Below are 11585 nucleotides of genomic sequence, written 5' to 3' on the forward strand. Positions count from 1 at the left end.
GTGATGTATATAAATGACTTGGATGAAAATGTAGATGGCTGGGTTAGTAAATTTGCAGATGATATAAAGATTAGTGGTATTATGAATAGCATAGATGACTGGCAAAAATGTATAGCGGGATATAAATCAGTTGCAGATCTGTGTGGAGAAATGACAAATGGAGCTTAACCCAGCCAAATGTGAAGTGTTGCAACCTGGCAGGTCAAATGTAACAATACAGTGCACTGTTAAGGGCAAGACCCTTAACAATGTTGATGAGCAGAAGGATCATAAGAACATAAGAAATGGGAGCAGGAGTAGGCCATCCACCTGGCCTATCGAGCCTGCCCCACCATTCGATAAGATCATGGCTGATCTGTCCATAAACTCAGCTCCATCTACCTGACTTTTCCCCATAACCCTTAATTCCCTTACTATGTAAAAACCCATCTAACTGTTTCTTAAATATATTTAGTGAGGAAGCCTCAACTGCTTCCCTGGGCAGAGAATTCCACAGATTCACCACTTTCTGGGATAAACAGTTTCTCCTCATCTCTGTCCTAAACCTTCTCCCCTGAATCTTGATCTTGGGGTCCAAATTCATAGCTCACTGAAAGTGGCTACACAGGTTGGTAAGATGGTTAAGAAGACATTTGGCATGCTTGCCTTTATTAGATGAGGCACTGAGTTCAAAAGTCAGGAGATTATGTTGCACCTTTATAAAACTCTAGTTAGGCCACGTCTGGAGGATTGCATACAGTCTGGTCACCCCATTGTAAAGGACATTGAGGCTTTGGAGAGGGTGCAGAAGAGGTTTATCAGGATGCTGCCTGGATTAGAGGGCATGTGCTATATCAAGAGGTTGGACACATTTGGATTGTTTTCTCTGGAGTGGTGGAGATCTGATAGAGGTTTATAAGACTATGAGAGGCATAGATTGGGTGGTCAGACAGTACCTTTCTCCCCAGAGTTGAAATGTCTAAAACCAGAGGACATGCAGTTAAGATGAGAGGGGGTAATTTTAAAGGAGATGCGAAAGGCAAGTGTGTTTACACAGAATTGTGGGTACCTGGAATGGGCTGGTGGTAGAAGTAGATACACCCAGGACTTTCAAGAGGTGTTTAGGTAGGTACATGAATGTAAGGAAAGTAGAGAGTTATGGGTATTGAGTAGGCATAATGGATTAGTTTAGTTGGTCACTCGATTACTAATTTATTTGGTTTGACACAACATTGTGGACAAAAGGGCTGGTTCCTGTGCTGTATCAGATGTTCTACATGGGAAGGCAAGGATTTCTGCTGCCTGGGGAATCATCAGCTCCACATTACATTTGAGATTCTCATCTTCACTCTTTTCCTCAGATGGTCAATGGTTGCACAAACATGCAGAGGTTGGTGATCAATGGAAGGTGACTCCAACATTTATATCAAGGAATGTATTCTGGATTTTCATCAGCAGAGGGCAATTTTGAAAATAGAGTTGGGGGCAGGTTGGTGGTTGATATTAGATGTGAGACCCAGTGAACCATTTGTGTACTGTAGCTGAGTATTTGAAGTTGGTTCTGGAGTGGATGTAATATGATTTGAACAGTGTCCCATTTGTCCTGTAAATTAGTTCCAGTCCAGCAGGAAGTGCAATGTTACTCAGAAAAAAATTGAGAAAAGTGTTCAGCCAGCCTTGCAGTTATCTGTCGACATTGAGGTTGAACGCTTGGTAAAAAATCTTGGCCTGGATACCATCATATAGCAAGGTGAAGAGGGGAAGATAGATTTTTCCAGCGGTCAAGTTTGAAGAGGAAGGGGAGTTAAGGTCTTGTCTCATAAGGTTAAAGACTTTAGTAAGACTCATGTTGCAAAATTGGTGTTTTACATATAGTACTGAGCAAAAGTCTTTGGCACATGTAAAAAAAAGAGTATTATGTGATGAAGGGTCTCGGCCTGAAACACCAACCGTATGTATTTTTTTTCCATAGATGCTACATGGCCTGCTGAGTTTGTGTGTGTGTGTGTGTGTCTTCCAGCGTCTGCGGCAGATTTGCTTTTGTCTATAAAGCAAAATGTTTTCAAAAATAATGAAATGAAAAGTCAAAATATCAAAAAAATTACTATAAAGGTTACCCCTAGTGTATGAGACAGTGCAGGTGGCCAAGAAATTTGTGTAGAGGAACAGTTTGCATCTAGTGGGCGTAATTACATTAGTTTCAATGTAATTATGGGAAAGGAAAGGTCTGGTCTGTGAGTTGAGATTCTGAATTGGAGAAAGGCCTATTTTGATGGTATCAGAAAGGACCTGGCAAGTGTGGATTGAGACAGGTTGTTTTCCGGCAAAGGTGTACTTGGTAGGTGAGAGGGCTTTAAAAGTGAGATTTTTCATAGTTTGTTTGTTCCTGTCAGAATAAAAGGCAAGAATGACAGGTTTAGGGAACCTTGGTTTTCAAGACATATTGAGGCCCTGGTTAAGAAAAAGAAGGAGGTGCCGAACAGGTATAGGCAGACAGGAACGAATCAGGCAATTGAGTAGAAATGCAAGACAGCACTGAAGAAGAAAATCAGGAGGGCAACAAAAAAAGACATGAGGTTGCTCCAGCAGACAGAGAAGGGGAATCCTAAGGACTTTTACAGATATGTTAAGAGCAAAAGATTGCAAGGGACAAAATTGGTCCTCTGGAAGATCAGAATTGTAAACTACACATGGAGCCAAAAGAGATGGATTTCTTTTGCATCTGTATTTACTCGGGAGATGGACACAGATTCTGTAGATGTAAGGCTATGAGGCAGCAAGGTCATGGATCCTATACAGAGGAGGATGTTCTTGCTGTCTTGAGGCAAATTAGAGTGAATAAATCCTCAGAGCTTGGCAATCTGTTTCCTTGGACCCTGTGGGAAGTTATTGCAGAAATTCAGGGCCCCTAGTAAAGATATTTATAACATCCTTAGCCACAACTAAAGTGCCGGAGGATTGGAGGTTCAATTGTTTGAGAAAAGCTCGAAGAATAAGCCAAGAAATTAAAGGCCAGTGAGCCCTATATTAGTAACGTGAAAATTATTGGCAAGTATTCTAAGGGACCAGATATGTACAGTAAGTATTTGGATAGACAGAAACTGATTAGAAATAGTCAACATGGCTTTGTGTGTGGTAAGTTATATCTAATCAATCTTGTAGAGTTTTTCGAGGAAGTTACCAGAAAATTTGATGAAGGCAAGGCAGTGGATGTTGGCTGCATGGTCTTTATTAAGGTCTTTGGCAAGGTCCTGCATGGGATGTTGGTCAAGAAGGTTCAATCGCCTGGCATTCAAGACGAGGTAGTAAATTGGATTAAACATTGGCTTTGAGAAGAAGCTGAAGAGTGGTTTTTGATGGTTGCTTCTCTGACTGGAGCATGGTGACGAGGTGTGCTTCAGGGATCGGTGCTGGGTCCATTATTGTTTGTCATCTATACCAATGATCTGGATGATAATGTGGTAAACTGGATCAGTAAATTTGTGGATGACACCAAGATTTGGAGTATAGTGGATAGTGGACAGCAGTTTTCCAGCTAGTTCAGATCAAAGCTTGCAGTGGAATCTGGACCAACTAGAAAAATGGTAGATGGAATTAATACAGGCAAGTGTGAAATGTTGCACTTTGAGCGGACCATCCAGGGTAGGTCTTACACAGAAAGTGGTAAGGGGGATCTGGGAATACAGATGCATAATTCCTTGAAAATGGCACCATGGGTAGATAAGGTTTGAAATAAAGCTATTGGCACATTGGCCTTCATAAGTTAATGCATTGAGTACAGGAGTTGTGATGTTATGTTTAATTGTCTAAGGTGTTGTTGAGGCCTAATTTGGAGTATGGTGTCCAGTTTTGGTTATCTTCCTGCAGGAATGATGTAAATAAGATTGAAAGATACAGAGAAAATTTACAAGGATGTTGCCAGGATTCAAGGAGCTGAGTTTTAGGGAAAGGTTGAATAGGTTAGGACTTTTTTCCTCATAACTTAGAAGACTGGGGAGAGACTTGATAGAGATATACAAAATAGGGCGGTATAAATAGGGTAAATGCAAGCAGGCTTTTCCCACTGAGATTGGGTGAGACTACAGCTAGGTTAAGGGTGAAATGTTTAAGGGGAACATGAGGAGGAACTTCGTCACTCAGAGGCTGGTGAGAGTGTGGAACGAGCTGCCAGCGCAAGTGGTGGATGTGGCGTTAATTTCAACATTTAAGAGAGATTTGATTAGGTACATGGATGGGAAGGGTATTGAGGGCTACAGTCTTGGTACAGGTCAATGGTACTAAGTAGACTAATGGTTCAGTACAGACTAGATAGGCTGAAGGGCCTGTTTCTGTGCTGTGGTACTCTAAGACTCCAGTGAGGCCTTCGAATTCACATTGGCATTTCAGAATCAGAATCAGGGTTAATATCATCGGCACATGTATGTCATGAAATTAGTTTCATCATGAATCTCATTTTCTGGGGAATAATTGTTGGAGGTAACAAAGTAGGGAAAACAACCTGTATTCGCATACTTACAGTGTTGATGTGAGATTATAAGAAAACACTTTAGACCTAATCTTCAGCCTTACTGATGTAAAGCCGACATATTACTGTTAATGAACAGACTTGCTTTGGATTTATGATTAAATCCTGACTGTGTTTATGGTGGTACCGGGGAGCAGTTTATTTGCAATGAGCATTTGTTGATTGGTGCGTTAATCATCTTTCATTCTCTCCTTGTATATTGACTTAATTTTAATAACGCTTTGCAATTTTGACAGATGCTGCTCCTTGCAAATTACAACAAAAAAAAAATCGGGAGGTTAGCGCCGGTCTAGCTATTCCCATGGCACTGGCTGAATAAGAGGAAGAACATAAGAACCATCAGCCCAGTGTTCTCAGGTACTAACGCACTCACTTGCATTAGTATCCAAGGATAAGTCGCTATCAAACGTTTCACGTCTATCTGGATATTAACCTGGAGATTTAACTGTAGAAAGAAAGTGGTGAAAACCACAAATTTAAAATACTGGAAAACTGATTTTTTAAAAAAATAATAATTGTAAATGCATAAGAGGTTAGATAAAGTTCATTTAAGTCAGTGCACAGAAATGGAATGTTAATGTAAAACCCTTAATCAAAATTTAAATATATGCATGTGCTTAATTTCAATAAGATGCAATGGGTTGCAGTATTCACAGCTGTTATAAAAGATGACAAAATGAAGTGATCTCCATCTTCTTGTATGCGTGCAAATCATGGACTTTGACAGCAGAACAACAAAAGAAGGTCCAGGCAGTAGAAATGAGATGTTTCAGAAGGCTCGTCGGCATCTCCTACACAGACCATGTCTCAAACGATGAAGTACGAAGAACATGAGATACAAGAAGATCTACTGTCCACAGTAAAGAAGAGGAAATGAGATGGTACGGCCACATAACAAGATTGTGGACTCTCAAAGACCAATCTTCAGGAATGGTGCAGGGGAGAAGAAAAAGGGGCAGACTGAGGAAGAAATGGACACCCACAACATTGCAGAGTGGACCGGAGAGAATTTTGCCACAACCCAGGCACTTTCCCTCAACTGTGAGAGATGGAGGCAACTGGCACAGTGCTGGTCCGTACAGTGCCCCTACGGCCAAGGTGGGTTGTGGGATCTGTAACTGTAACCATTTCCGTAAATGAAGTGATTGAGATTTCTTCTAGTGTCTTTTATTTTAGTTCTCTATCCCTTTGCCACTCTGATCTAACCATTTCTGGCCTCTTGTCTAATGTAAGTTTGAGAAACAGCACTTCATCTTCCATTTAGAAATGTTAGAATCACAGGACTTGATACCAAATATTACAATTTTAGATAACAGCCTTTCTTGTTTGTATCAGAACTGTTGTAACTTAAGGGCATCCACCTTAACTGAGTTTTCTCTCTCCACAGATGCTGCCTGATCTGTTGGGTATTTCCACTATTTTCTTTTGTCTGCTGGTCCCAGAACTTGCTGTGGTTTGAAAGCCACAATTCCAGCATGTTCTTCCATTATTTTCCACAAAAGCTACCTGACCTGAGTATTTCCAGAACTTTCTCTATTTATTTATTTCTAACTTACTTCCCCAAATATGCTTACATCTGGACATTGATAAAGAGAATTAATTGTTCATTTTACTTCTCAGTGATAGAATTTACACCCTGCTGCCTCTTGAGAAATAAAGGTCAAATTCTGAAGTGACCAATGAACCCATGTAAAGGTTGATTATAAATTATCCACTCCCTGTTGATTGGAAACTTTCTAATATGAAATGAACTTATAGAATCTCCACTTGGTTCCTGGTAACAGGGTATCCAAGACACAGCTGTATTTTTTACACTAGGTACTTTAATACAAAGATGCCAGAATTAGGAAATTGAAGTGGTGTTGTTGCAGTTAATTATGAATCAAATTGTTTTTTTCCTCTCTATTGAGGCTGTGCCATATCTAATATGAAAGAGTAAAAGTGCTAGAGACTGATTTTTATCGTCAGGGTCAAATGATGACAATACACTGCACTAGGTGTCTCTGCCATTATGCGAGTGCCTTTGAAATTAATAACCAAAATACTCATGGAAAACACATGGGAGCCTCATTAAAACAAACATCAACCAAGGTCAAAATTATACCACTGTGAGCCCAAGACAAAATTGATGTCCTGTAGCACTTTGACCATTGATGTCAGGTGAAGAGCAACTAGACCAACTCTATGGAAAAGTCTTTGCAGGCTATTAAAATAAAATGACCTTCTCAAGGTTAAGGGAAGCATGAACCCTCCAGTAGCTCTAACACTTTCTCCAAGTTTCTGGGATGCTCTCCAATAATTTCCCTGCCTCCTCTTTTCATCTTGTCAGCACCAGCTGGAACTCACAGGGATGAAGCTTAATTTGCTCTTCTTTCTAATGACAAGTCAGTTTGTCAAATGAATGCTAATGATGTGCAGTCATGTAATGGTTTGGGGAACCGCAATGTCTTGCTGAAGACTTCTGTCTTATCACATACTCATTGGGAACAGTCACGTACAAATATACTTCTGATCATCAATGGAACTAGCCAAATCAGATTCCTTCCTCCTTAGATTGGGCAAGAACTGCTGAGAAGTATCTGTGGCTTTGTACACCATTAAATAATCAGTTATATCCTTATTTACATAAGCAAAACAACTTCTGATTATTTTACAGTGGTACTTGTCCATAAATAGCTGACATTTATGTCAACGCACTTTTTTCTTTAATTACAAACACAAGTAGCTTCAAGTTCTTTGAATATGGGTGTAATTGTTTGGTTCCTAAGAAAATTGAATTTCAAAAGCTTATTCGGTTTTTCATTCAGCACAGGTTAAGAAAAATACAATGAGTATTATTAGGTGAAAGAGAGAGTTTATTTGTGCAATATTAATTCATTGTTTAGTTACACTATTACATGGAATCATTTAAAATAATTCCACAGAATGTGAGACTGGCAATTTAGCCCACTGTTTCCATATCAGCTTTCCCTAGCTCTTACCCAAAGTTTTGAAGAATTTTTTTCCCCTTCAAGCAGTTATCTAATTCCTAAAACCATAGCTGAATGTGCTCCCACCATTCTATCATTCTGTGAATTCCCAATGGTAGCAAAGCACTGGGCTAAGTCAGTTTTCCTAATGTCAACATTAGTTGCTTTCTCAATCACCTTTTGGTCTCCCTGCTCTGGTTCTCAACACTTCCATCAGTTTAACATGTAAAAAATGTGTCTGTTTGAACTTGGTAACAAATATGACCCATGCAGTTATTTGATCTGATGCATGCTGCTCAAAGAGTACAAATTTCTCTGAGTGACAAAATAAGATTAAAAGTGCTGCCAGCCCTCTATATGAAAGTTAGTTGCTTTATTCTTTTATCTTCTCCTTACCCCATAAACTTGGTCTTTGAGAGAGGTTTATATTAGGAGCCGACAATGTTATCTTTGAACTTTCACCAGCACCGGCATCCTTATCTTTAAAAGTGTGACTTTGTTTCAAAGCTAATAATCTTTCTTCAGCTGTTCTAAATGACCTTCCATACAGAGAAGAGATATTATGCTTGTGCTCCTTGCAGAGCTGGACATCTTGTACTAATGAATTACTATCTGCACCATGCATTGCTTGCTCTTCCAGTCTGTGCACAAACCAGTTCTTTACAGCTGGAGTAACCATAGCCTCCTGAAGCCATTCTGGATTTGAAATTGCATCAGTAAACTTGGATGTCAACAAGATGTTAGGTGATGTATTTGTCTCTTTTGCTATGATGACATTATTTTTATTATCCATTATACTTTGAATTTGATTGGTTGCTAATGCTGGGACACTTTGAAGATTTTTGTCTAGTTCAGTCTTTTGTTCCTCAATTTTTGCTTGAACTTGCTTGAATTCCTTGGCTTTTCTTGAAAGCTTTTCATTGAATGGCAGTTGGTACACAAGATGTTTCCCTATTCTGCTGCAATCATTGTTCTGTTCTTTGACCTGAGAGATGTTGCTCAAACTCACTGGGCTTTTCCTTTCTAATTTAATAGGCATTGAGGTTGAAAGCGATTTTTCATTGATGTCTCGATGCACTAATTTGTTCTTGCTGTTTGACTTCTGTGACACAAGATTGCCACACTCTGAACCTTGATCCAAAGTTGACATCATTTTGCACAAACTCACCATTTGATCCTTAGAAGCCAAGATCCCTGTTCTGGATTTTGCTGTACCAAGAAAGAGTTTATTTTTCTGTTTCACCTCCAGCTTTTCATCAGAGACCTGCACTTCACTCTTTATTGATTTACTTGGACTTTGACTGAGAGATTTTCTGACCATGTCTATTATGGGTGGCGATGTCTTTGAATTCTGACCACCTGCATTTGCATCAAATGAAACTGTACACTTGTTACTGTCCTGTGTTCTGATTATGCCTTTCTTCAACATCCACAGTTTTATCTTTTCTTCAGATTCCTTTTGCCTCTTCTGCTTATCTAGTTCTTGCCTTTTACCTGCAGCTCTCTCCAGTCTTCTCTGCTTCCTCTTTGCTTCTTTTTCTTTTTTTAATAACTCATTCTTTTGACAAATCCACTTCTTTATCGTATTATTGTTTGAATTTTCCAGATGACTGTCAGTTGGCACCATCCCCCTCCTCCTCTGTCTGTCTTCACTCTGCTGTTTACTTTTGGTTTTCAATTTCATTTTCCATTTTTGAGTGTGCGGAATGGATACATTTGTAGATGAAGTTGTCCTGGAACGGAGAACGCGGAGGCCAAATGGCTTCAGTACAGCAATGGTAGATCTGGCCTTTCCAAGGTTCTTTTTATGAACTTGCGATCTTTCCCTTTTGTTTGCTCTGTGCTTTCTTCTTTTCTTAATCCTGCTCTCCTTCGCTGGACGTGGTGGGGATTGAATGTGCATTTTTTCACCACCTTCAAAAACTTCAGGATTTTCACAGTCGGATACAATTAATTTTGAAGTACCAAAGCTACCAGTATTCACTTGATGTGTTCCTTCATGTTGTTGCTTTGAAACTGGCATCATTTCTTTAAGCCACGTTCCCTCCGTACCGACTGCAAACTTTTGCTTTCTTTTCCCTTTGTGATTTTCTCTGCTTTTGTCATTCAATTTTACTCCAGATTTACTCCCGTTCCTTATCTTAGTCATTGTTTGTGTAGCTGAACCCCTTCACTGGAAGCCTCAGTTCTTGCTCAAGCACTTCTGTTCGTATTTTGGAGCATCAGTCACCAAACTCGTAAAGGAATAACTGCTTCATGCTAATAGCATGTCAATTGGGATCATCTGCAAATTATTTCATTGACGTTCAATCATCCAAGGTGACAAAATCTACAAATGAACACAGGATAATACCAATGGGAAACTCACAATATTGCTTCAATTGGCAATTACACCGTTAGATAATCCAATAATGTTGCAGCTTTCAGTCTTAATGCAGCAGCAAATAATTATGGAGTATTTCTGCAATTAATATCCTCTTAAATATAAAATCTTTAGTTATATACAAATTTAGTTATTAACATGTTGTTAATCTGCTGATGATCTCCAGCAAGATGTACTAATTTATTTACAGTATCACACTCATTAAGACCTGACTGAGAATTTCATTATAAGTCAATATTAGTTATGTAACCTGGCTCAATTAAAAAGATAAACTAGGTTTATAACATTTCCTGATTAGCATCATGATGAACATAGACAAAAATTAATAGTATAACTTACAAAAACTTATGTTGGCATAAGTGAAGATCTGGCAGCAGGTTATTAAAGCCTAGTAATACTTCACTGGGGGGAGAATACAGGAGAATGATCTGGCAAAACTCTGGGCACAAGTTAGAGTCAAGTGCTGCATGGCATATAAATGATCAAGAAATAAGATATCAAGAGGATGTCGGAATGAGAAGTACTAACAGCACCCGCTTCTAGTGAAGAATACCTCCTGGGAAGTGATAAAGGAAAAGATAAATATTACTGAAATAAAAGTATAGGTTCAGTTATAATTATAGAATACCTTGTAAGCATTGTCTGCTTGACTGCAGGGATATGAAGTGCATACATCAGTTTGTACAGAGGCACCCACAGTAACACTTGTATTAAAAGTATTTGTGTAAAATACAACTCATTTAAGTGTTTGGATCTAGAAGTTCAAAAGGAAATACAACATTTTGAAAACATTTTTTCTTATAGCTTAATTTCAAAGAATTTTATTCAAATAGTGTAAGCTACCTAAGAATACAAAGCATTTGATGTGTGGTAAGGATGAATATATTTTGAAGTTACTTACTGAAGTATTCCAGAGACCCTTCCTCTAGTTTGTTGCATTACTTCCCAAGGGACTGTTGTGCAATCGCTTTGTTTCATCTTCACACAGTCTTCCACCAATCCTGATAGACTATAAAGTTGAACAATGTTGTTCTTGCTCATTTCCAGTTGTTGCCAGGTTACCAGCAAGCAATTTAACAGGTTTCCATGGAGGCAAGAGTTATTTATCAAGTTTCCTCGAGGTGTTATTTGTACTCAAGTTAGCGAAACTTTCCTCACAAAGATTTTTAAAGTACTTAAGCACCACCTTGTCATCTCGTAGTGTTCCTCACAACAGGATCTTTTGTGAACAGTAGGAGTGGCTGCATATATTCTGGCAAGGGTGGCACTATTTTGTGTTAAAATGTCCTCAAGAGACGGGGATCAAATGACCAATCAACATGTTGTTCACTCAGGCTGGCTGAGAGAGGAGCCTTGCCAGGGAGGTCCTTGAATCTTTATTGAGCTGGCATGACTTTAGAATCGAAGCAAGGTGGCAGAGCTGCTGGATCAGTGTTTCAGATGCCAGGAAAAAATCGTCAAGAGCAATTATTTCAAATCCCACAATGGTAGATTGGGATTTTTAAATCTGGTTGATAAAATAAATCTGGAACTATTTCCAATGAGATAAGATGACACAGCCATTGCTAACAAGAGAAGTCAAAGCCAACTTAAAAGCCAAAGAGAGGGCATATAATAGAGGAAAACTTAATGGGAAGTTAGAGGATTGGAAAGATTTTAAAAACCAACAGACGGCAACTAAAAACATCACTAAGAAGGTAAAAATGAAATACGAATGTAAACTAGACAG

At 39.0% G+C, this 11585-nt stretch overlaps 1 protein-coding gene across 1 annotated transcript; it reads right to left on the reverse strand.

Moving 5' to 3' along the window:
- Positions 1-7846: 7846 nt before the first annotated feature.
- Positions 7847-10789, reverse strand: LOC134351606 (titin homolog). The gene is made up of 2 exons (XM_063057981.1): positions 10758-10789; positions 7847-9802 (listed from the first exon to the last, which is right to left on the reverse strand). The coding sequence occupies exon 2, from the start codon at positions 9620-9622 to the stop codon at positions 7847-7849; it is 1776 nt and encodes a 591-aa protein (XP_062914051.1). The 5' UTR covers positions 9623-9802; positions 10758-10789.
- Positions 10790-11585: the final 796 nt, after the last annotated feature.

This window comes from Mobula hypostoma, chromosome 9 (assembly GCF_963921235.1).
Source record: "Mobula hypostoma chromosome 9, sMobHyp1.1, whole genome shotgun sequence".
In the NCBI taxonomy this organism is placed as follows: domain Eukaryota; kingdom Metazoa; phylum Chordata; class Chondrichthyes; order Myliobatiformes; family Myliobatidae; genus Mobula; species Mobula hypostoma.

What these genes read in the sequence shown, in the direction of transcription:
- LOC134351606 (XM_063057981.1), bottom strand. Translation starts at nt 9,622, where the DNA reads ATGACTAAGATAAGGAACGGGAGTAAATCTGGAGTAAAATTGAATGAC.